This window comes from Giraffa tippelskirchi, chromosome 14, assembly GCF_054371585.1.
Source record: "Giraffa tippelskirchi isolate mGirTip1 chromosome 14, T2T-mGirTip1v1.2.pri, whole genome shotgun sequence".
In the NCBI taxonomy this organism is placed as follows: domain Eukaryota; kingdom Metazoa; phylum Chordata; class Mammalia; order Artiodactyla; family Giraffidae; genus Giraffa; species Giraffa tippelskirchi.
The window spans coordinates 45,007,978-45,033,098 of NC_137288.1; the positions used below are offsets into that span (position 1 = coordinate 45,007,978).

Here is a 25,121-nt window from a genome sequence, read left to right on the forward strand (position 1 = left end):
AGCCCGTTGTCAGTGCAGGAAACATAGACTTGGGTTTGATCCTTGGGTCAGGAAGATCCATCCCCTGGAGGAGGGCATGGCAACCCACACCAGTATTCTCGCCTGGAGAATCCCGTGGACAGAGGAGCCTGGTGGGCTACAGTCCACAGGGTTGCACAGAGCCAGGCACGACTGAAGTGACAAAGCACATGTTTGTTTATTTGCCAGATCTCAGTTGCAGCATGTGGGATCTTTTAGTTGCGGCATACGGGATCTAGTTCCCAGACCAGGGATTGAATCCGGGCCCCCTGCATTGCGAGTGCAGAGCCTCTGGACCATCAGGGAAGCATTTTAACATGACTTCTGAGGCCTTAAGAATAAGCCGGCTCCTTGGGTAAACACAGAGGCTATGGAAGGAGGTGAGAGGTCCTGGATGCCAGCATTGCCTCTCACCGGCTTGGGGCCGTGTTAAGTTTTGACGTGACATGACTGTGGTGCTTGTGTTCTGATAAAAGGGCGGCTGTGCTAACACCTGCCTCCATGGAGTGAGTGTGCCAAGTGCTGTGCCGGGCGGCCTCTACTTGTACAATAACTGTTTTCTCACTGCTGTGCTGATTCTAGATCAAGCTAGTGAAGAAAAAAAGCGACTCGAGGAGAAGCAGAGAGCGGCCCGCAAGAACAGGTCCAAGTCGGAGGAGGGCTGGAAGACAAGGTGCGCTGAGGGGCTGTGGTGGTGGCGGGGGGCTGGCAGATGCACGGACCGCAGAGCGGAGCTCACCGCACCCTGCGAGTTGTCCCCAGGCCTGAGAGAAAAGTACTTTCCTTTGACCAAGTTCGAGCTGAAAGGGCTGCATGTGTGCAAAGAAAAAAGGACTATTTGGAAATTAAGGTTAAAATATTTCTATACAGTTCACGCAAGTCGATGTCAGTTAAGCAAACTCTCTCCCTTATCCAGCAAAACACTTGTCCCTTCTATAAGAGGGAAAGTAGAGTTACAGATTTTGGTATGAAATAGGTTCAGAGTTGTTTGAGTAAATTATAGGCGCTCTTCTTATACATATATCATGTATCAGGGATATTTAGACAATGCCTTTACTCTTCCAAACACATGACACACATCATGGAAATACAGTTTGTTAAAGTGACATCTTGGATTCCATTAAGAAACAGAAACTGGGCAGTAAAATTTGCAAGTTTTGAAAATTTTTTTAAAAGAATCAGGAGTTACTTAGTCACTTGTGTTGAGTAATAGAATCTCTTGTAAACAGGAATAGAACAAAAACATTTTTTACATTTATATTATGTAATAGAAACCATTGTCCCATTATTCAAAGTTGTTAAGTAAATTTCAGAGCCAGTATGGGCATAATTTCACAACCAGTTTAGTAGATGTTACTTGGTAGACCTTTGGCACCTTATACCTTTATTAGAACTAGGAATGATCTTAGGTATCATCAAGTCCGGCTGTTTTGTGACTTTTTTGTTAGCATCAAAATCTTTCTTGCCAGTGAACATATGAAGAATTTGCAAATACAGAGCACATGGCCACGGAGCTGCTGGGGTAGGATGAGGGCTGAGCATCGAGGTTCACCTTCTCCCACCCACACACATGCAGTATCCGGGGAACCTCTGGAAAGCCATTAGTCTATAAATCGCCTTGTACGTGAAGAAACAAATGCTGGTTGTATTTCATTTGAGAGAGTTGCTCAAGGACAAGTACACCCCGCAGACGATGATTAGAAAGAGCCACAAAAACCAAAACCACACTGCTTTACTGCAGTCCCTTCTGAAAAGACTTGATACATTTTTATCATTATTTTTAGTCTCTCTTGCAGAAAGCCCACTTTGTGCTGTATTTCTAATTAACTCCTTTATTTTTCTGACCACATTTTCAAGTGTGCCAAGTAAGCAAAAGTCCAGTAAGCATGTTTACTGTTGGGTGAAGTCTTACTTTCAGAAAGCAACGAGCTTTGGACAGCTCTATGGTGGCCTGGAAATAAAACTGGAAGCTAGGTTTGTGAGCTCCAGTTTGGAGGCTTACACATGCTTGCTTCCACTGCTGTCTCTTAGCATCCATAGTTCTTATATGGATATACAGACGTTAAAAATGATGCTGCTGACCCTTGGTCAAAAGAATATGTGCTTGGAGCCCTTTCCCATTAGGGGTAAGAGGGGATGTTTGCTGACCGGGACTTCTCCTGGCTGATAATGTGTTTTTGAGCAGCTGAGTTCAGTTTGTGTCGGGGTAGAGGTTGTGTAGCTTATAAAGGGATGTGTTTTTCAGGGGAGAGTTGAAACCAGTCCTTGGAAATCACACCCAGAAACTTACTATAACCTGTCCCAAACTCATCCACACTAAAAGCTGGCTTTCCTGTTGATATCAGTTTCAGTCATTTGAAAAAAGTTCAGGCTCTGGGATATTTCAGGCTTTAAACTGCAGTTCCTACACATGAAAATGGCTGCTTGTGATCCTGCCCTGTTTTCCAAGAGAAGCCCAGAGACCTTAGCAAGTGGGGTTATATGGAGAGGAAGTGGTGGGGACTGGTGAGAGACACGGCTTTGAAGAGAAGGTGGGTGATGACGCCACAAAAGTTAGTGAAGTCATGTCTTCCCCCAGTAAGAGCATCATGCAGAATTAATAGAGTTCTAGAATGTTATGTTATGTAGAATGTTATGTTACTGATTACATTATAGAATGTTGTATTACTGACATGGGGCTTCCCTGGTGACTGAGATGGTAAAGAATCTGCTTGTAATGCAGGAGACCTGAGTTTGATCCCTGGGTCAGGAAGATCCCCTGGAGAAGGGAATGGCTACCCACTCCAGCATTCTTGCCTGGAGAATTCCATGGACAGAGGAGCCTGGTGGGCTACAGTCCATGGGATCACAGAGAGTCAGACACAACTGAGCTACTAACACACACACGTCAGTCATTGACTAACACACGTTACTGACATAGACTCATGGATTCTGTAGACTCAGAAACATTGACTAAAAGGTAACAAAGACATCTCCCCTACCCCCTCTTCTTTTGCCCGTGCTTGCCTAAAGCGTTTGACTGGAAAGACAGAATGGACTTTGCGGTTTGTGGAGGGGATACGCTGACAGCAGCAGAGGTTTCCAGACCTGAGTGCTGGAAATGAGAAGACCAGACATTGAGAGAAACTAGTCCTTAGTATCAGATCCTCAAACCTGATTGTCTTTTGTGCAGTGTTCCAGTTCTCCCCAAGAACAAGTGCTCCCCATAGGGAGGCCCTGCAGACATGGCCTTTAGTGGCTTATGTGGGAACCCAAAAAAGTCCTTTGCTATTGAATGAATCTTCTGTCCTGTGAAGTCTCTTTGCACTTGACTTGCCCGTTGTCCACTTTGTATGGAAGAAGTCCTGTGGTGCAGGCCTGAGGCTTGGTTAATTTTTAGAATCATTTTTGATGATCTTGATTTTGATTTGATTGATTTTCTGAAGTGCTTGGATTTTGTTAAGCCTGACTACAAAAGTGCTTTTATTGCATGGACTTTTGAAACCAAAAGGAGTGAAATTGCTTCATTTAGACAAAAATTCTGTGACTTTGATCAAAGAAAAATCCTTAAAGTATTTCCAGCGTGGTTACCAAAGTCTTGAGAAACATGTATCTTGATAAATATTTGATATTAATACTTGACTTTTAAATTTTTTAATTAGGGAAAAGTCCCCAAAGCTAAATAACTTCTGTAATAATTTAGAAATTTGGGCCTAGTGGGCATTTACTTTCTTAGCCTTCAAGGAATTAGCCTGATCTGAAGCATGTTTTCTGTCTCGGAGCTTTCAGTGTTGCTGCAGTGGTTTATTGGAGAAGGAAATGGCAACCCACTCCAGTACTCTTGCCTGGAAAATCCCATGGACAGAGGAGCCTGGTAGGCTACAGTCCATGGGGTCACTAAGAGTCGGACACGACTGAGCAACTTCACTTTCACTTTTCCCTTTCATGCACTGGAGAAGGAAATGGCAACCCACTCCAGTGTTCTTGCCTGGAGAATCCCAGGGACGGTGGAGCCTGGTGGGCTGCCGTCTATGAGGTCGCACAGAGTCGGACACGACTGAAGCGACTTAGCAGCAGCAGCAGCAGCAGCAGTGGTTTATAGGGACCACTTGGGATTTATCTAACCTCACTCTAATTGTTAAATATTTTTGAGGCAATTTATCTGGAAAGAATGACAGACATGAAACTATTTTTATAAATATTACTCTGAAAAACTAAATCTTACTAGAAAATGTTACACAAATTGAAATTTGAACCTTTTGAAGAAGTAATTTTGCATTTCCATTACCTCAAGAAAGCTGAGAATATGGGAAATGGGTCAATTGTTTTTTAAAGGGCAAGAAAATTAGAGCAACTCTTTCTAGAGTTTGATCAGACAGGTAACGATGTTAGAAGTTAGATGCAGCCTCTAAATCTACATTAGTGTGGAGAAAAGAGAGACCCAGGAAGATGTGGGCCAAATTAATTTCAGTGGATTATGTGTAACATAGTATATTTGGAAAATAATGGTCTTTAGAAAGGCTTATTTGATATCATGGCTAGCTTGGGCAAGTTATTTAACTTCTTTGACATTGAGCTCCTCATTTGTAAAATGGAAGTAATATTTTGGGGTGGGGAGATTTACTCTGAATCAGGCACCTTCCTATTACTGTAGGTAGACTGTAAAAATCTCCTCACCCTGATTCCTTATTCCTCGTTGCTTAAAAGCTGCTTTAGTCTGGGAGGTAAGTGGTGGACAATTAGACACTGTTACTGAATGCCATGGAAAATCCTTAAATGTTTCAAGTGGTCTTATTACACATTTCAGAATATTGTTTTACATATCCGGAGCACAACTGGGTGCATGCTTAGTCATATCTGACTCTTTGCGACCCCCACGGACTGTAGCCCACCAGGCTTCTCTGTCCTGGAGTGGGTTGCCATTTCCTCTTCCAGAGGATCTTCCCGACCCAGGGATTGAACCCCTGTCACTGAGCCACCCAGGAAGCCCGTTGTTCTACTAAACAATGTTGTGCTCTCTAAAGACACTTCTTAAGTCTTCTCGGAAACCTCTAGCTCACAGAATGAAGTGAGTCACTGCAGTAGGGGAGTCTGCAAGCTGGTGAAGCACTGGGGATCCTGTGATTGCAAACAGTTTCCCCTGTAAATCTTGTCTTCTCCTTAACAGGTGGTTCCATCAAGGCCCTAATCCCTACAGCGGAGCCCAGGACTGGCTTTATTCAGGCAGCTACTGGGACAGAAACTACTTCAATTTGCCTGACATTTATTAAAATGTAGACAAGTTGGGGTGTTTTGACTCATCTGCAGATAAGTCTTAAACCTATGTTTTAAAATTTTCTTCCTTGGTTTCTACTCATCTTTAAAAAAAACAAAAAAAAAAAACGGAAAAACCCTCTCATGATAACTTGCACTTCACCCAACAGAAGTGGGGTATAGGGTGATACCAGTGATGAAAGTCTTAGGTAATTCTGCTATCTGGTCGTGCTTCTTTGGAATACTATTTTATACAGCGGTATGGGAAACTGCTGGCAAATATGCTTTTGATGGTTGCTGTTGCCATATTTACCGAAGGTTTATACCTAAATGTAACTTTAGCTTTATGGAATTATATAGTAACCCAAATCAAGTTATTTTGAATATTTTTATGCTGTCATGCTTGAATGTTTTAGATTTAACTTTGAAATGTTTAAAATTCTCCTATACAAGGTTTATATGCTCAAATATAGAGAAGGTATATGTCATTTTGTAAAGACTACACTGAAAAGATGGCTTTTCTTTACACTAATCCTCTCAATTTTACCCCCTCCCATCCCTAAAAAGAAAAAAAAAAGCCTGAATGTTCAGAAGAGACATTCCTAATTTGAAAATTCGAAACTGGAAAAGGTATTTCATTTGCTTATTTTAGTACTCTGAATTTACTTTTACAATTTTCTATAATTAATGTCATTAGAATTAAAAGGTGTTTGAATTGTATGTTTGAAAATATGTACAAAACCTAGCAATTCACAAAAATACCATAGAAATAGAGGTTTTAGGCACCATCATTACATAACAAACCTTTTTAAATCTTCAACTTCCAGTGGCAAATGCCACCAGAGAAACTCAGTTGTATTCATGTATTATAAATATCAAACTATATAAAAGGAGGTCTTGTGCATTTCAGGTTTTCAAGGCACCTGTGTACTTAAAGATATGTACGGAGACCTACTGTACAGTAGCTTTGCCCCTTTAATTGGGGTACATTAATCATATGGTATTTATCTACCCCACCCCAGACTGAGATTTTGCTCCTAGGGGCCTTAGGTAACTGCCAATAAGTTATTTCAATGGCTGTCTCAAAGTTAACAAGTGTTATAATGAAATAATCTACCTGATGCTAATAAAGGCTTTAGAATGTTCTAAACAGTGTGGTTTCATTTAAACTTTCAAATATACTTATTATTGCAATTCATGTGATCCTAAATTGTCAAGAGTGTCCTTACAAAGAAGTCCCTGTGGTGCTAGAGTTCGCATTGAGTGTCTTCTGGGTAAGTACAGTATAAAAGAGTAAGGTGCCATTGTAGTCACTTGGTGTGAATGCCAAATAGGGAATGATCAACTGGAAAACCTTGCTAGAAAACAGCTCGAGTGGAAATATTTTTTTTTTAGTGTGTACTTAAGACCTGGTTGTGTTGATTGTATACCCCCTAAGTTACAAAATAAGCAAGATGACAAAGTTTTATGCTTGCATGAAGTTTATTGATATAGTACGCTTGGTGGCAGACTCCACCTTGAATGTCGACTCAAACAATGTCATTTTTGGCATCTGTTAGGAATAATGTAAACAGTGGATGATCAGAAATGCAAGTTCTATGCTCCTGCTCTGCTAAGCTCATAACTAATGTTACCTGTGCATTTGCACTAAAATATCCTAGCATTTCATGCTCAAGACAGCCATTTGGACAGTTCTACTGGAAGTCTACAAAGGGTGTGGGTAAGTAAATGTCCTAAGGTATTTTGAAAAGAGTTGCCTCCTTAAATAGTCATTATGCCACTTGAACTTGCCTCTCATTAATATCGAGCTTCTGGGGTTCAGCTGCTGTCTTTCTTCTGGTTCCCCACTGAGCTCTTAATCCCCTCTTTTCATTTGGTAGGCAGGGCCCCTCTTCCTGCCTGACTTCACCTTAAGGGTCTCTCGCCCGTTCTTTCCTGCCTTTGGACTCTGTGGGGTCCTTGCATGGCCAGCTCCTCCTAGGCACATGTCCGTTTACATTGGGACCTGAACACCCCATCCAGTAGACGAGGGCCGGGATCAATACCTCTGTGCTCACGTCGGGGAGGAGACACTGATGCTGTATGTGGTAATAGGTACTGGTTGAAGAAAAATGTACTGATTTGTGAGGATAAAACTCTCTACGGTTAACGCTGCTTTTTCAGCTCTTTAATGTGTCTCCACCCTCTTTGTTCTGAGTACTCACTGTGCGAGGGAGCACACTTACTACAGGGACTGAGTGCTGCTAAGTGTGCTCCCTCTAGAATTGCTCAGCTTGCTCTTCCCCACCCTTTAAACCTGCCAACTAGATTATAAAATGGCCACATAAGACTCTTTGTGACTCCATCCCTTTGGCATCTTCTGCAGGGCTAGACACAGGACCAGGTGTTCAAAGGTAAACGAGTTGGTTGACTGGTGCACGTTTTAGACACCAGAGTCTTGGTGAGCATCGCTGGTGCCGTGCGCCTGCCCTGCACCAAGTAGTAACTGGGGGTCAAGGAGGCATGCACTCAACTCACTGTCTTAAAATACCTTCGTCTACAGGTCAACAAATCAAGTTGCTGAGAATGCAAATGTGTTAAGGCCCATGTATGTGAGGAGGAGAATTTACCTGCCAGTTTTAAGTTTCTGCTCTGCGAACATGGGCAGTAGTCACGGTTATTTCTCCAGCAATACCGTAACTTCCAAAGGGAGTACGTTTGTCACCAGATCCTGAACCTTTTTTGGCTACATCTTCTACCGGGAAAGCAACAGAAAGAAAAACTGGGCTTTTTGGTCTGGGCACATTTTGTCCACTTGTAGGAGGACTAGCGTTCTGGGGGGTGGGGACGTGTTTCTGGAATCTCTGATCTGCAGGAACAGCAATGGGCAGTTGCACTGCGGCATATCTCTTCACGGCCTCTGCCTGGGAAACAACAGCATGTCCAGGGACAGGCTTCCAATCCTGTGCTTCCTGAACATTTGAGCCCACCAAAATAAAAGGCGGGGCACTGGTCTTCTTGCTGTCGTCCATCATCACATAAGTTGGAGAAGTAACTTTCGGTGGCTGCTGCAGAAACTGTGGATCCTTAGGATTAGAAAGATAGAGGGTTGCCTGGGGGGCAGGTGGCGGTGATGGGCGGCTTTGTTGACTCATATCAGTTAGACAGTAAAGGGTCCACATGTTAGAATATGGTGGTGGTTGTCCTGCTTCGCTTGCTGCTATTGCTACAAAAAAAAAAAAAAATTGCAGGTGTTAAAGGTTTGGTCTCTGTATCAGGCGCTATGCACAGAATTTTTTTTTTTTTTTTAACATATAAACAAACAGCTGTAGTAATATGTGCCATAAAGCATGCTATAGAGAGGGCTAAATAGTGTTTGGTAACGTGAGAGAGATTCTCTACAGTTGGAAAATGAGAACAGTGTTTTGATAGCAAGTGGCGGGGACACTAGGGTTGTGGCTGAGGAGCAGTCTCATTCTAAGCTGCTATTTCCAGGAACTTAACTTTAGATCTGGCTTCTCCAGGGTCCTCAGGAAATGAAGAGTCAGCACTTCCGGCTCCACCAAAAGAATCAACTGAAGAGCGTGTGAAGCCACTGGGAAAAGCGTTAATGCGTCTGCATAGTGATTCTTCTCTTTATGGAAGAAATCAGCACTTAGCACTGGTGTCATCTTTTGATCACATAATCAGGTATCTCGGCCCTTCGCAGGCACCGTCATCGCCCACCAGTTTGTCACCACACACAAAACATCACATAATCTAGGACTCAGCACTTGAGAGCACTGCTCTGGCTTAGGCGAGCCTTGAAATTATAGGTCCTAGGTGGCAGTAGAAGGCTGTGTGTTCGCACAGTGGCTCTTTAAAAAAAAGGTCTTGGGGTGCCATCCATTCACTTCCACCAAGGATGCTATCATGTCAGGTTAGACTTGCCTACTTGAAGCCAGTGCTGCTGTGAACCGAGTCCCAGAAGATGGGATGGAAGAGTGACATACAGCCTTTGTGCAGTTTTTTTTTTTCCTTCTTCAGAAAAGACACTATGCACATGATTAAGCTACGTTTTCAGGCTCTTTCAAGTGCTCCCTCTGGAAACTAATTAAAGATAAGCACAAGCCAAGTCATCAGGTGTCAGTGAAATACCTTCAGTGCTTTGGAAGCAGTCAAGCTGCTTGAGAATAGTAACTTGGCATGAAGTGCTGCCTAGGCCACAAGTGTAATGCCAGCCCCCACAGGCTGTGCTCCAACGCTGCACCCTGCCTTTCCAGCTGTGCAGATCCCCGTCACACTACCAGACAATTTCATCTCTAAACACCTGCTGTGGTAACACCTCTATCATTCTGACTCTGGTAAGAGTCGTCGTTGAGCGAGCTTCTGCAAAAGGAATGGGGGGGGGCGGTGTTGGTCCCTGCGCATCCCACCTACCTGAAGGGAGAAGGGTCACTGTACTCGTTTGGATGAAGTAGGAGGGTAGGTGGACCAAAGGCCATTAACAAGACCAAGATGGGAGGTCCGATGGTGCGTCTGTGTCACAGGAAGAGTGGTAGCGATAGTTCAGCAGCCAACCAAGCAGGTTGATTTAGGCTCCTGCTGGGGTAATGATGGAAGCCAGCCAGCCAGCCAGCCTTGACACGTCCATCCTTCCTGCTGCCTCTACCACCCCGCTGCCCTGTGGGACAACTTCACCTTGACCTTTCCCCTCTCCATCCAGCTATGAAGCTGCTCCCTCCGCTGCGGGAAGCCCCCAGGCAAGACGGCAGTGCTCAACCTGCCCCCCAGACCAGCTTGCAGAGCTCTCCTCCCTCAGCGCGAAAGCAGTCAAACACACCACCATTTCTTTCATGTTTCCAATGCCACCACCTAGGTAAATACGTTGTTGTCATTCGGTTTTACGTTCACGAATGAGAAATTTCAAACCAACACCCTGTGATTACAGTTTTGCAGTAGCGGTATCCAGATCACATGAACATGTTTGTGCCTGACAACAGGCCGTAACATCTTTCGTGACATGGTATGTCCAAACAACAGAAGAGCACTCGATGACCAAACTTTGAGGCCAAGCGGCAGTGATGTTACTTTAAAATCACTCATCTCATGAGAGTAAAATCTCAAATACAACAAAGCCTTTATTTAAATAGGTTTGGCATTTTCAGTACTATTGAAAGGGAAGACTTCTGACCAGTCTGCAGGGAGCCTACCTAGGTGGTCACCTGAAATAGAGATGTCACCGGAAGTGTAGTTTTTAATTTTGTAAGTAATTTTCTTACCTGGCTCCATCAAACCTCGTTGGAAGGTGCTGCTTCCCATTCTGGTTCCATTTCTGGTTCATAAAGACCTTCTGGAACAGGAGGTTGGGGGCCACTAGATGATCTTACGGACCCTGAGCGCGTGGGTTTGACCTCCGTCTCCTGGGACGCAGGGTTTTCCCCGGACTCCTGCCCAGCACTGCCAGGGCCCAGCGTAAAGATCTCCACTTCAAGGTGCATAGATTTCTCAGAGCTCACTGCTTTGGTAGAGCCGTCTGCCTCCACATGGACTGAGGAGTCATACTTTGTACTCTCCAACTGCACAAATTTTGCGGAACCTACAGATTTTTCAGACCCGCCTGAGGCTGTCTTGCCTACTACAAGTATGGGACTAGGTGGTGGTGACTGCTCCTTGCCTTTAAGACGAGCAACGTGATCAGAGAAGGGGATAACTATTTGTTCTGGTAACTGCTCAACATAAGTAACTCCTTCGATTACAGGCTCATCGTTACAGATAGAGGCTATGTGCATGGTGGATGTCACCTCAATGTCAGCCTGCAAAGGGACCTCAGAAGCATGGTCATAAGCAGGAGGTTCTTGTTCACCCTGCAAGGGGAATGAGGAAGCCGTTGGTGATTCAGCCTTATTGTCCACATGTACATGGACAGATTTTTCTCTCACAACCTGCTCTGCTACCATCTTGCCAGAACACACACTACGAGTGGCCACCACGTTCTCTTCAGCAGCCTTCGAGCTCAGCATCTCCTCGGAAATACCAGGCATACTTGTTGCCACATCCACCATTAAAATTTCAGATTGATCAGAATGAACAGATGGAACATTACCTAACATCTGAGCAGCAAACTGGGCGGGGTCCGCAGGGACATAGGCAAACTCGGAAGTGACAGCTGCTGGCGACGGTGACGACGGTGGGGTGGCGTTCTTAGGGGTGGTCGGTTTTGATGGACCATGGAGTGCTTCACTCGCATCTTCAGGCTCTGAGGACAGCTCGGCCTGAACTGACGGGAACTGAGTGGTTTTGTTGCTGAACAGCGGTGCTGCTATGTTATCCTCCTCTGTGTCCGTCGATTTTTCCATCCGTTTAGGTTCCAGGGAAACCGTAGATGTCCTTTCTGACTTTTTCACACATTCTGCTTTCTTCTCTTGTGCCGTTCCTTCCGACCATTTCTCCACTAAAAATGAAGGTCAAATGAGTTAATAAGTACATAGTCCTCAAAAGAGGAATTTTAAAGGACGCACAGGTTGAGCATCCCAAAGTCATTATGTACACAACTTTCAAAATTTTGTTTCCCTCTCCAACATCTGTAACTTAAGGACAGAGGAGTTTCACTGCCCACACCTATCTACTGAAGAGACACCTCAGTTCATTACCTTAGAAATAAGGGACTAAAGTAGCACAGCCACAAAAGCTAATAATCAGATACCACGTTCAGTTGGATCATAACTCTGGCCTAAAAATCAGCTGAAAACATCGCTGAAAAAAATCTCCTGATCCAAACTTCCACCTACAACTGGGAAAAGAAAAAAACACTTCATAACTTAAATGAAACAGATGCCGTCATATTAAAACGCATTCTTTAGGTGGGCTGATGCAGCCAAAGCACTGACCCAGACAAGAGCAGCAGAAAGAGCTCTGTAAGTGGGCCTCGGCGAGTCCCTGGAGAAGAAAATAACCATGGCTCACAAGGTCAAGTCAACTGATGACATACAGACGCTCCCAGAGCTGGAAAACTGCTGTCACGTCATTTTCTGGACTCAACATTGTGCTTCTCACTCATGTTTGTCTAACCACTCCAAGTCATGACTCAAACGTTTTCACATCTGACTACTTTACTCAGGATTACCTCTTGGGGGAAGCATTTCCCTAATATCATGAAATCAGCAAGAAAAGTTAAATTTGCCTCAGGAGAATATATTTGCTTCAAGTCAAAACTTTGGAAACATGTCTTTATAGTAAAGAAATCGGTGCTTGGGGATTCAGTCCTGGCCCTGAGAGTGTTCTCCCTCAGCCCCTTCTTCCACACGCTTCCCCCTGGGGGCAGTCAGTCTGCTGTTTCTCATCAATGATGCCAGGCAAGGACTTGCTGACCTAGGTGGTCCTTGTGGTGGGCACTGGTGGCGGGGCTTTCTCACTGTTCCTGTGGGTCATCCATGGCAGCTGATCTCTGCTTTATAGCTGTGGTCTGTCTTGAGCCAGTGTTTCTGCCTTTCCCCCAGTGGTAGGAAGGAGCCCTCTATTTGGTGTTGACATAGGACTCCTCTCTGGACTTCTACCTTGCTTCCATTTTTCACAAAGGGCCTATGAGTGTGAACTTCCTGTGTCTGGAGTCCCAGACTCCTCCAGCCGGGCACCTGAGCCCACCCTTAGGGCAAAGGCAAGGTCAGGACGCCACTGCTGAAGGAACTTGAGGCCTGTAGTGCCACCATGAAACCCAAGCCCACTCCTCTCTAGACTCACCCACTCTACGCCAGCAACTCTCTTTTCCCTCATGGGGACTTCAGTTCCCCAGGCAGTCATTTATTTACCATGAGCATTCTCAAGAACACAACCAGCTTTGGGATTGGATCACTGAAGTCCATAGATCGCCTGCACGGGACCCATCTGAGATGTCACAGGAATTCAGCGACTGTGGGAAGGCCATGTGCCCTTTTAAAAGAGACTTATCGTTCCTGAAAAATTGTATCTAAGAGACTAATCCTTACGCTTCGTATTTTTGCCTTTGGAAGTCCCCTATTAACCACCGTTCCGGAAAGGTAAGTGTTAGTAGCTCACAGTCATGTCTGACTCTTTGTGACCTCATGGACTATAGCCCGCTGGGCTCCTCTGTCCATGGAATTCTCCAGGCAAGAATATTGGAGTGGGAAAGGTAAAGCATTATATAATTATGAATCATGAACAACTCATCAGAGAATTTATGGCATCGCTGCCTTCCCTACAACTTTTCATAGTAAAAAGGTATATGAGAAAGTCTGGATCTCAGTCCTGACTGAATAGATTTAATGGCCAGGCCAACGGTCCTGAGCTTTAGCCTCCTAATCTGTAAGATCTTGAGTCTTTGTAGAGATTAAATGGAATCATTCACCTAAAAGTTATTCTATAAACTATAAGTCACATATAAATGGAGAAAGAATAAATCAACACCGAGTTAAAAAGTTTTGAAATGTAATATCAAATTAAAAATTATAAACCTATCTTTAAATCAGCTTTGATTAAAATTAGTTGGCTATTTCTTAACCTGGGTGATAAGATACAGGGTATTTTTCCCCATTTATACTATATGTCTATATATATACACATACACATATATGTCATATTTCATCACATTGAGATCAAATGCCTTAAGCTGTAATAATGGTTTTGAAAATGTAAAGCACTAGATTAACTACTGGGTTTTGTTTAGAATACATAAGAGAATGTTAACAAATATATACATATGAGTTATCATACATATATAACTTAAATTTATATTGAGTTTGTTTATCTATTACTACAAAAGGTAAAGAGCTTCTCTCTAATGTTTTAAAGGTTGCTGACTTGTAACCTTAGCTTTTGTCTGCCTGAGAATGTATTCTGCTTTCATTTTTTTTTTTTTCCTCTGCTTTCATTTTTAAAGGATGTATTCACTGAATATATATATATTCATTCTAGGTTGGCAGCTTTTTGCTTTCAGCACTTTAGAGATGTCATTTTGTTGTCTTTTGGCTTCTGTAGTTGCTGTTAAGAAATCAGCTATTTGTCTGATTATTCTCCTGAAAGTAATATGCCTTTTTACCCTTCCTGTTCTCATGATTTTGTCCCTTTCAGCAATTTGACCGTGATGTACTGAGGTGTGGTTTTCTTTGTATTTATTCTGCTGTGGGTTCAAACTTTTTCAGTCTGTAAGTTGATGTCTTTCAGTCAGCCTTAGATAATTCTCAGCCACTTTTTCATCTACTCTCTTTGCTCCTTCTTTGACTCTCTAATCACACATTTTTTCCTCCTTTTGATCATGTCCCACAAATATCTTACACTCTGTCCTCTTGTTGTCCTTCTTGCTTCAATTTGGGTATTTTCTACTACCCTGTTCTTTGTTGAAGTTCTCCAGCTTTTCATCCATGCTTTCTATCTTTTAATTATTTTCTTCTAAATGGTGTTGATCTTGTTCTAATAATGGCAAATATGATCCTCCTGAGACTTCATTTTATGTTTTGTCAAAGTAGGTATATTTCAGCTTTGTTCTTACTCCTAGCACATTGTCCTTATTCCTAGAGGCTGTGATGTTCCTGGGGGTCTCAACTGAATTGCCAGGTTCCAGAAGTCTCTTCCTTTTGGCTGAGTCCGAACTCCAAAGCTTCCCCCCAACACTGTACCACTTGTGAAAATCCTACTTACCTTTCAGTCTTCCAGCAGCTCTTCTCTGCTAAGCCTTCTCCAACCTTAGAGTCCACACATGAGCACCTTAGGAGTTGGCAAAATAACCAAAGAAAGTACCTTTGCAGACTTTTGGGAAACCCTTCTCTGCAAATGCCTTCTCTTCTGGTGCTGTCACCCAGATCCCAGCCCCAAACTCTGCTGCTCTGTTTTCTCTTCCTGGAGTGGCTTCCAGTCTCTGCTTATTTTCCTGCACATGAATTTGAAAAATGCTACCATGGTGAATATGGGGCTCAAGTTTTGTGAACTTTTGTGGTTGAGCTCTGGTTCTGACCCACACATTGTGCTTTTCTGCTGCCTCTTAGTTACCTAGGTAGAAGCGTAATGCATATTACCCGGGTGCTGCTCTCTGACTCCACGGTATTTACTACTCAGGCTTCTACTTTGTGGAAAGTGTGGCCTGTGTGCTTATTTCACTGAAGAGCTGAGAGGTTCTTCATAATTTGGTTGTCTTTATCAATTAAGGACTAGTTTACAGTATTTTATTCCCAGCTTGGACATTTTGCACTTAGCTCTCTGTGGGGTTGAGTCACTTCACTTTTCCCATCTGGATTACTTGCTAGTCAGGACTCTGAGACATCTAAACACATTTGGACCCACAAAAAGCCAGACAGACCATAGGAAACAAATATTCTCTCAGGCCTGTCTGAGAAAGACTCTGCAGTATTTCTAATCCTGTGCATCAATTGCAGTTAGTTTATTCAGCCAATACTTACTGAAGGTCTGATCATGACAGTTATAGTGTAGGAGTTGAATGTAGCAAGTAATGTGCTAAATGCAGCACCATGCTACCAGTGAGCTGCTGAGGAGCATGCGTTCTTCTAGACAGCACAAGAATGCAGAGAACAAGCCACCTGCTTGGGTCTGAGGGAATTCTGATCAGAAATTCTACCTACCTTCCTTATCGCCAGTTTCAGTCTCAGCTAGCACTTTTCATGCACCACAGTCCCACTGTCAAGAAGGACTTTCTATTTTCCTCTCCTATGCAGCAGGAAATGGCCTTTGAGCCTGTCTTTTTTCCTGACTCCTCTATGGTTTATCTAAAGTAAAAACTTGATTCTGGTAACATTAGGTCTTAAAACGCCTTTGAAAATTCCAAGAAAATCTTTTCTCAACAAAAACAGGCTCCTGTACAACTCCAAAGTGTTAGCTTTTTTATTATGAACCAAGTAATGGATTCTTAGCTGCAGACTGTACTTGCCTTTTCCCTAAAACAAATTAATGCTTCAATGGGTAGAGATCAACAGAGCAAATAGTAAAAAATAGAGGTACTCTAAACCCAGGGTATACTAATATATTATCTTTTATAAATATACCTACAACACTGAAGAGTTGGGATTGACAGGGAGCTATCAAAGTGTCTAGCCAGCAGAGTCAGATACTTAGCTTATAAGGTCCAGGATGGTCTTGCTTCTTATACTGAGCTCTCCTTGTGTTCCTGACCTCATCTGGTTCACCGTCCTGGCTTGCATGGTTTTCCTTATCTGCTTCTCAGCCCAGCGTTCTCTTCTCTTAATCCTGACCCTGTATTTCTGTCCCTAGTCTTGACAATCTGACCCTAATTCTCGACTATACCCTTTTTCCCAGTGATTTATTTGCCATCTTGAGTGTAGACTACTCCCCAAATACTTAATCTTGCCACAACATTAAAGCATGAAGGACCTAAGCCACACTCCCAACAACATCGCCAGATAATCATTCCAGCTTTTTAACTTAATGAAATTCTTACCTTGGTACAAATTACCACCCTGCCTAGGCAAATGCACAATTTCAAGAAATGAAAGACTCCTTCTGACACAATACTCGTTCCTGTTTAGGAAATCAGTATAGCCTTACTTGGAAAAATTGCCCAGAAAAGTAGAGTGAACACCAGAGCCTCATAAAATTTGGTATGGATATGGTCCTGAAATAGAGATTCCTTTTTTGTTTAATCAAGGTGGATAGCTACAAGTATGTGTAATGAATTCTATAAGGTATAAAGATAGAATTGGGCTTAAGAAACTGGAGACATCATTATACCTAATATGAACACATAAGAATATTTAATGGTACACATAACTACTGTGATGCTACATAAGAATTGAAATTGGGCTCAGTGATCAGCAGCAGTTCATGATTATAATTACTACTCTATGGCCACAACCAAGAAGGGCCGACCAGAATCAGAATAGTTAGGCTAACTCAGTTGGGGATCTTGGTGGCCTAGGCCTTCTTGATTCTTCGAAAGTAGTGGCTATTTCCTGCATCAGAAACTAGACTCAGTTAGGCTTAGGAGGATGGAAGGTGCCACTCTGACAGAGCGACCACTGCCCTCTTCATGGAGTGGTGGAAAGGTCAGAATTAGTACAATCTGGGCTGTAGGCTCCATACAAGAAACTGACAGTAGGAAGAAGTGAAAAGTGGGAGATGTAGGAAAAGAAAACTGAGATTTCGCTCCAAGTTCAAAAATTAAAGTTTCTTTTCTGGAGGAATGTTACTGGTGTGTTCCTCTGTCTATTGTGGAAAGAGAGTCATACTACTAGGAAAATCTTCATGCTACTAAGAAGATCTAAGTTTAGATCCCAACTACCAAATAGTATTTTAGAAACTTACAAGTTACCAACTCACTCCCAAGCATCCGATTTCTCGAGTAAAACTGTAGGATGTCACCTATTTATCTAGTTGTCTTAATTGACAAAACATACTGTTTTGCCTAGGACAAAACAGGTAGTCAATAAGTAGTATATCTAGGAAAAGAAAGGAGAATACAAAGTGGTAGAACTTGACACAACTGTTTTGCCTTAAAATAGTGCCTGGGTTTCTAAAGTCTCCTCAATGATTCATGCAGATGAGTGAAGAAATTCTCCTGAGAAGACTGAGGAATAGAAATGCTTTCACTGATTCATACAGTAGTGAGACCTATTTAATCAAATGGCAGAAAAGTCAAGAGGATCCAAAAGAGGGTTTTACATGAGAAGCTTTGGGCATGAGCACACATGGGTGAAATACCTGCCAGACTGGAGGCTCGATAGAGGCAGGCTCTGGAAAATGGGAGAAAAGATGAGAAATGACAGACATGCTCTGTCAATTTCCTTGATATCTATAGTTTCTAGAAGAGAAAGAGCAGTATCTCCTACCCCTTACCTCCATCAGAAGTACAGCTGCTCCATTAGTTCAGTCTGTTTATTTTGAACCTGAGATTCAAAGATGTTAATCCCTGCTGGACTAAAATCCATCCCTTTAGTCCATATCCCAAGTTGAATGGTGGATAAACTCTTTTGTCAACAAGTTAGTCTCAAAAGCTACCACTTAGTTACCTGCCACCATAAAGACTCACTATCACCATTCTCAAACATAGCCAGCCTGCACAGCCAGTCCTCTCAAACAGCTCCTGGTATAAACTAGTACAAAGGCCACAATAACTTTGCCTGCTGTCCCTCCTCCATAGGATCTTCCTGACCCAGGGATCGAAACTGTGTCTCTTACATCTCCTGCATTGGCAGGCAGGTTCTTGACCACTAGTGCCACCTAGAAGCCCCAAAGTTATAAGCAAATCCCAGAACTATTTCCCATGGTAAGCTGAGAATGCCATCAGGACCCTGCAGGGAAGCAGCCAGACTAGACAATAAAACGTTCCTATTTGAGTGGCGACTCATTCCCCCTACCCTGTGAAATGCTGACTCTTGCTATTCTTAATCTTGTTTTCTGTTTTGGGTCTCTTTTACTGTAGGTCCAAGCCCCCAGGAGTTTTACATTTTCCTAGGTTTTATCCCTAATTTCTCCCTATCTTGGCTAAGTTATCTATTAACATCAGTAGCAGAGAATAAACATGGATGTAACTCACTGATCCTACCTTTTTTCTCTATGGTCATTCCAAAATGTTGGTCAGCCAATGGAGCATTATTTAGTTATTTCTCACATTCACTGTAAGTCACCATTTTCTCCACAGAATTCTTCCAAAAGCTTTTTCTTACAATTCTTTTAGACATGTGTGCCTGTTCTTGGGATTTAACTACTATAGACTCTTTTGCTCATATTGATCTTTCCAAATGTTCATCGTGTAAACTTTGCCTTTTACATTTTCCCCCTCTGACTTCCTCACTGTTCATGCATCTTCAGTTTCATTATGTTCACATAAGATAGACACTTACACACATATACACAAAACAACTTTTTCCCCTAAGCAGATATATACAGCCTTACATCACAGAGACAGGCCAGAGACCACTTAATATGAAAAATTTCTCTTAATTTTCTATGAAAAGTATTTTTAATGACACCTAATTGCTGCCCTGTCCTCCAAGCTGGAGTGCAGTTTAAACCATCATGGGGAGGGGAAAAACAAAGGTGATTAACCTTTTCTATTAAAATAATCTTCCAAGAAGAGAGTTTGTACACAACGTTTCTAAGTAATATATCTCATTATAATTTGAGTCTTTACCACTACAAAATTCAGTTCAAAGATGGCATATTGGAAGGGGTTTCTACACCCTTCTAGATCTCATGGCACCAAATGGTTTACAAAAGTTGAGGGTTTCCTGCAGAGTGTCAGATTTCTTTAAAAAACTGATTCAGTAATAAAAATAAAGCATCAGTGTGATTAAACATCAGTGTAATTACTTAGACAATATTTGTATCACTCTTAAGTTTGAGCATATGCTAGGCATGATGCAGTAATTCATAACTAGGTTTTTATGAAACTATTACTACTTATGGTACTTACCGTTAATCTGATGAAATTGTTTAACCAGATCCTTTATATCCAGACAAGAATGTCCTGAAGAAATAAGTACAGGAGATGAGATACATAAAATTCCCAATTTAAAATGCTTTCTTGTTCAAACAAATGTATAATCTAAAGCAGTAACAAACCTTCTCTAAAGAGAATAAGTTCTCTGAAATAAAGTGCTGCGAACTGGGTGATGTTCGGTGGATTGGTTTTGAGTATGGCTCTGCTAACTCCCTCAAGCAGAGTCTTGAGGCCATAAGGTACGACAAGTCTGGGCTTTGAAGAAATCATGCTGGCGGGATGTCTGTAATCTCAACTACAATGAAGAAAAACAGTCTTATAAATAGTATGGAAGTTTATTATTGAAAATGTTATGATTTAACTATAGTTTCTAAGAATAAATCTATTAAAATTACTAGTTTTAGTGCAGATCTCTAGGTATTTATTCAAGGAAAACTGACTAATGTTTAATGGTAGTTTGAAAAATAAAAAAAGAACTATACTACCAACAACTTATGTGCAGATGAGCAATCGAGTATTGTTAAAGAAATCCATGGGAAAAGCCCTGCCAGCAACTCCAGGATGATACTAAAAACAAAGAACAAAAACCAGACAAAACCTGTTTTTACAAAATTCAGTAAGTATTTTGTACAGTAGAATTTCAAGAAAGATAAATTAAGCTCATTTATATGTGCCCAAGAAACATCCTTCCAAACCACATGGGAACTGGCTTTTTTGTGCATTCATCAAATAAAGTTATTACAAAGTAAAATTTCTACAAGAAAATATTTTCCCCTCTCTTATTCTAAGTATATCCCCAGACACACTGATCATCCTTAAGTGTATATATTTTAGCTTTGTTTTTAAAATTAGAGTAGTTACTTGTGGTATTATACCACCTGCCACCACCCATACCTCTTTTCTCCTATCTTCCCTTAACCTCTGCCCTAGTTTTCCTCTCTCCCTTCTCTTGGCTTTCAGGATTTTAAGTGGTCCCAAGGGCATTGCATAGCCTTTACTGTAACTCTAAGCTGTAGAGGTTGCCACCCTAAACTGTGTCAGTGTTTTTCATTCTAAAAACATTTAAGACGGCTTATAAATACTCATAAAGAACAAAATAAAATATTTAAGGAACTCAGTTCAGTAGTTAAGAGGAAAATTATGGTAGGAAAAATAGGATTAAGCCACAGGTAAAGTTGGTATCCCAATACAAACCTTAGGTCCTACACTAGAGGTGGATTGTCAGATCAGCCTTCTGAATTACCAAGAAGCCATCACATAATAAGAAACAGTTAAATGATTCAGGTTTCCTGAGATTAAAAAACAAATCAGATGCTTAGGAGAATCACAGCTATTCTGGGCATTGAGTCTCAGGAGAAATTTCTCCTATGGATCCTCATAAAGAGAATAGTGTAATCATGAACCAGGTCCTCAACAGTATCTCTACAGTAAATAGAATAATGAGTTTCATAGGGCTAAGTGACACAGTTCAGTTATAGCCATTATACAAAGGGCCAGCCTCTAATAAAAAGCTCTAATATGGCATAGCAAAATGCTGAATGTTTAAACGTACATCTTCCTAAAGGTCAGGGAAAAAAAAAAAAAATGAATGTTTTGGCCAAAGCAAAATCTTTGAGAACATAATTAAGGATACTGTATTCAATCCCCTAATGAAAACTTGCTATTTAGAGTTTCATCCAACAGGAGCTTCACTGAATTAAACCATCTCTAAAATAACTAGTAGTGCACCTCTGGCAGGCCCACATGCTGAATGTTAAGGGACATAGGCAGTAATTAAATGGATGACACATGTACATTTCATATGTATGTATGTGTTTAAGTATATCCTGTGCACCCCAGTGTGAGTTGAGTAGACAGGTCGTGTTTTCAAGGTGGCTTACCAGGAACCCCGACAGCTAACTAAAACACCCTTTCTGTAGTCAGCACTTGGTGCTACCAACTGAGGAGAGCGACCCCACCCCACCCCACCCCACCCCACCCCACGCGAATGTGCGGGGTATTTAGCACCCCAAGACCAAGGATTGTACGTCCTGCAATGCAGTGCCTTACAAAGAATCGTCCTGCAGATGAGAAATGACCGTGACACCGATCGTACCTACATCACCGGGTAAAGTCACACACAGAGCCGTTGAGGGTTGTGTAAAATGACAGCTTATTAGTTCTCCCCAAACTTCTATTTGACAAATATTTGTCTAAAACCAACAAATTTTACAACCCCCACCCCCACAGAGGGGTAACACTTGAGCAGGAACGGCGCCTTTGGCTGAAGATGCGAGAGTAGGGGGGCTTCGGGGCCACAGGAAACGTCAAGGGTACCCGCCACTCACTCCCTAAAGACTGCGCTGGGTGCTCGTTTTGCCGTTTGGTTGGTTTGGTGGAAAGGGCAGACAGACCTGGGAGAGCGGGCGTCCGGATTCCACACCGACTACTTCGGCGGTGGCGGACCCGCCGACCCAGACCCTGGCCCCCCAAGTCCGCCCCAAGGGCGCTGGCCGCCTCACCGGCGGGTGTGGGCCCGCCCCTGACCGCAGGCCTCCCACTCCGACGCTAGAGGAACCGTCCAACAACCACACCGCGCGCGAGAAGCCTCGAGAGCCTAACTGCCGCAAGCCACAAAGGGGTGGGGGGAGGGCCTTCCTCCAGACTCGCCCCACCTTCTCCTTTCCGGCTACACTCTACTGAGCTTCCTCCTTGCCCCCTTGCCGGCGGCTCCTGGAAGAGACAGGGCTCCCGGCAGGGTCTTTTATACCCCTGGGGGACGTCAGACCTGCGTCACAAAGACCCGCCCTCTCTGAGGCTCTGAGCGGCTCGGAGTTTGGCAACCACAGCCAATGGGGAGCCGAGAGAGACAAAGGTCGGAACTCCGCCGAGCAGGGAGGAGTGCTTTGCCTTTTCAAGCAGAATACAAAGGGGCATAGGTAACTGGCGTCTCCACGCCGTAACAGGCTCTCCACTTTGGGTCTAGCTTCGAAGAAAACAGATTTACGGCAGTTTTGTCTTGCTGTCTCTGCATCACACTACTCTCCCCCCCGCCCCGTCCCCCTTATTCTGTTGCTCTCTACCCACCTTTTTGAAGAAAAATTCTGCCGAGGTACACAACACACACTGGTACAATAGGATGCAGCACAGTACTCCTCTCAAAAAACATGCCTGCTGAAAGAGAATTTGGCATTGATCCTGAATCTTCCTGTTTCTCGTAATTCCGGATCTTGCAATACTTCAGGCATGGTATATCCTTCCCAAACCATACCATCAGCTGCAGGTTGCAAGTCCATAAGGACTGTGTGTAACTTTAGCTCCCTTTTACCCAAGTGAAACTGACTCCTTCAAAATACCCTCTCTGCTTTTTTACCCGTTCGGGCTCTAGTATTTGTGCTGGGCATTTAAATACCATCGGAGTCATGATGATCAAATTCCAAGCACCCTTCGTTATAATCCATTTCCACATGTTTAAAAAGCAACAAGAATCACTGTAAATCAACGATTAAATAACATCATCAGGGCATATATCTGACAAAACTTTTTTTAACTTGAGAAAAAATGAAGACTACCAGAGCACATTGCAGTAACAAGCAATGTTAAAACCCTGGCCTACATCTATGCTGCACACACCACTTTATGAGGATATTAATTTTGAACTGAACTGAATTTGTCCATTACCCATTACTGAGTGCCTATTATGTAGCAGACAAGCCCCTTCTTATGAAGATTACATTTTAAAAGAAGAAATGCCCTTTTAGTGTGACTTTGAGTGTGATGATAGATCTGCAGGTGGTACAGTTTTCGGTCCTCATCGCTGTCTCCTCGCTCCCCTCCCCCCAACTTTGTAGTGTAAGTAAAAGTGAAATGAAAGTGGATGATTCCTTCCCACTTGTTTAGTTTATAATATAATTATCAAAGGTGTAATGACACTGAGCTAAGAACCCCCAAGTACAAACATTAGATATTCCATTTATGGTGACTTTTGGAATGAGGGACATACGCTTATATCACCTAACCAAACTTGGTCGGTCACCTTGAACACCGATTAGATGTTACGTACTGTGCTGAATATCTGCAACACAGAAGGCAAGCCTATATACTTTTTCCACATTTCCGCAATGACTGTTCTGTCCAAGTTCCTCTGAAAAGCAAACTGTTACAGCAAAAGCACCTAACAAATTTTCAAACCTCTACGTGCTGCTTGATTTCTAGAACTCCTAGTGATCTGATGTAGCTTTACAATCTTCCTGTCCTTGTGTTCATCTCTTTCAGTCACTGGGGATCTAACTAAAATACAAACCTACTTTGTTCTCCATCGCTCCCTGTCCCTCCCTGCTTCAAATCCTTCCTCTATAGAAGTCCACGGTTCTTGCTGTGAGCTGTGTAACTATCTCATCTTACCATCTGGTTTCCACTTGACCCTCGAGAGGCTGGGCCTGAAGACACATGCTGTTTGTCACTTGGTGCCTTTGCTCATCAGGTACAAGGCCTGAGACATCCTTCCAGCCGTCATTTTCACATGACTGTATCTTTCTCCTCCTCTAAAACTCAGCTCAGCAATCTCCTACTTTAGAAAACCAAAGGGTTAGAAGCATTTTTTTCCAGCGGCCCCATAAGATGTTTAACTCTGCCATATAGTTGACTCTTCTCTCAGATTTACTAAATACTTACCAAAAGATGATAACCTAGGGCCATCTCTCTCTAATGTATTCTATCTGCATTAGACTTATCCTAGGAGTCTGTTAAAAAGGTCTTCCTAAGCCCTACTTAGAACCTACAGAATTAGTATCTCTCTGTAGTTGTAAAACTACAGCTCGAGAACCACTCCAGAGTCCATCATAAGTTACAAGTGTGTTGCTTCTGTTGAATATCCTGATCAACTAGGAACTCAACCCCCTTCCTAGTTTTCACAAGTTAGCCAAGTGGGTGAATTCTGCTCACTTTAACTGAAGGAGCCCACCTTTTAGGAACTAACTTTCCCTTTTCTTGTTCTCCCTTCCCTGTCCTTTTCTCTCTCTAAGTTTTCTAAGTATTTCCTCTTCCTAAGTTCAAGTTCCAGCCTCCCCCCACCCCATCTATGTCTTTTCTTGGGAGGATTTGGGCCTAAAAAGATTTTCTTCTATAAAATAAAACCCTGGTGGCCCAGTGGTAGACTCTGAGCTTCCACTATATGGGGCATGGGTTCAATTCCTGGTTGGGGAATTAAGATCCCACATGCCAAGTGGTGGGGCCAAAAAAATATGTAAATAAAATATATAAACAACATCCAAAAAGTAAAAAGACATAACAAACAAAACATGACTGTGTGACCATGTATCTTCATAGGTAAGGATCCATATTTGAATACCTGCCACCACAATCTGCTTAAGGAAGCAATCAACTAGGAAAGTTTACATAGCAAAGGAATGTGTGTGTGTGTATTTTAAAAAACCATGTATGCACTGTCTCTCAATTTTAGTTGGCAGAAAGATAAAAGTGCAAATTCTGTAAATAATTGACTTACACAATA

General features: G+C 42.6%; 2 protein-coding genes and 1 long non-coding RNA gene across 41 annotated transcripts in view; 1 reads left to right on the top strand and 2 right to left on the bottom strand.

Moving 5' to 3' along the window:
• Positions 1-6,400, top strand: part of OSBPL1A (oxysterol binding protein like 1A) — a 212,352-nt gene extending 205,952 nt beyond the window's left edge. For all 19 annotated transcript variants that reach the window (XM_081563211.1, XM_081563218.1, XM_081563210.1 and 16 more), the window contains 2 exons: positions 601-691; positions 5,165-6,400. In XM_081563211.1, the coding sequence (XP_081419337.1) occupies positions 601-691; positions 5,165-5,267 (194 nt within the window). In that variant the 3' untranslated portion in view covers positions 5,268-6,400. The remainder of the gene's footprint in view (positions 1-600; positions 692-5,164) is intronic.
• LOC145534902 (uncharacterized) lies at positions 1,677-5,388 on the bottom strand. The gene is made up of 2 exons (XR_014075060.1): positions 4,947-5,388; positions 1,677-2,745 (listed from the first exon to the last, which is right to left on the bottom strand). It is a non-coding gene; the product is annotated as an uncharacterized LOC145534902 (long non-coding RNA).
• A 313-nt stretch (positions 6,401-6,713) lies between the features above and the next one.
• CABYR (calcium binding tyrosine phosphorylation regulated) lies at positions 6,714-22,344 on the bottom strand. 21 transcript variants are annotated; one of them, XR_014075050.1, is made up of 7 exons: positions 22,285-22,344; positions 20,825-20,919; positions 19,753-19,925; positions 19,604-19,657; positions 10,491-11,662; positions 7,860-8,455; positions 6,714-6,802 (listed from the first exon to the last, which is right to left on the bottom strand). XR_014075050.1 is itself a non-coding variant. In XM_081563249.1 (7 exons), exons 3-6 carry the CDS (start codon positions 19,898-19,900, stop codon positions 7,869-7,871), a joined length of 1,137 nt encoding a protein of 378 aa, XP_081419375.1. In that variant the 5' UTR covers positions 19,901-19,925; positions 20,825-20,919; positions 22,285-22,344; the 3' UTR covers positions 6,714-6,802; positions 7,860-7,868. The 21 variants fall into 21 exon arrangements, 17 of the variants coding, with proteins under 17 accessions (XP_081419375.1, XP_081419376.1, XP_081419374.1 ...); XR_014075049.1 differs by having other exon boundaries at positions 22,024-22,344; XM_081563249.1 differs by having other exon boundaries at positions 11,315-11,662.
• Between the last annotated feature and the right edge of the window lie 2,777 nt (positions 22,345-25,121).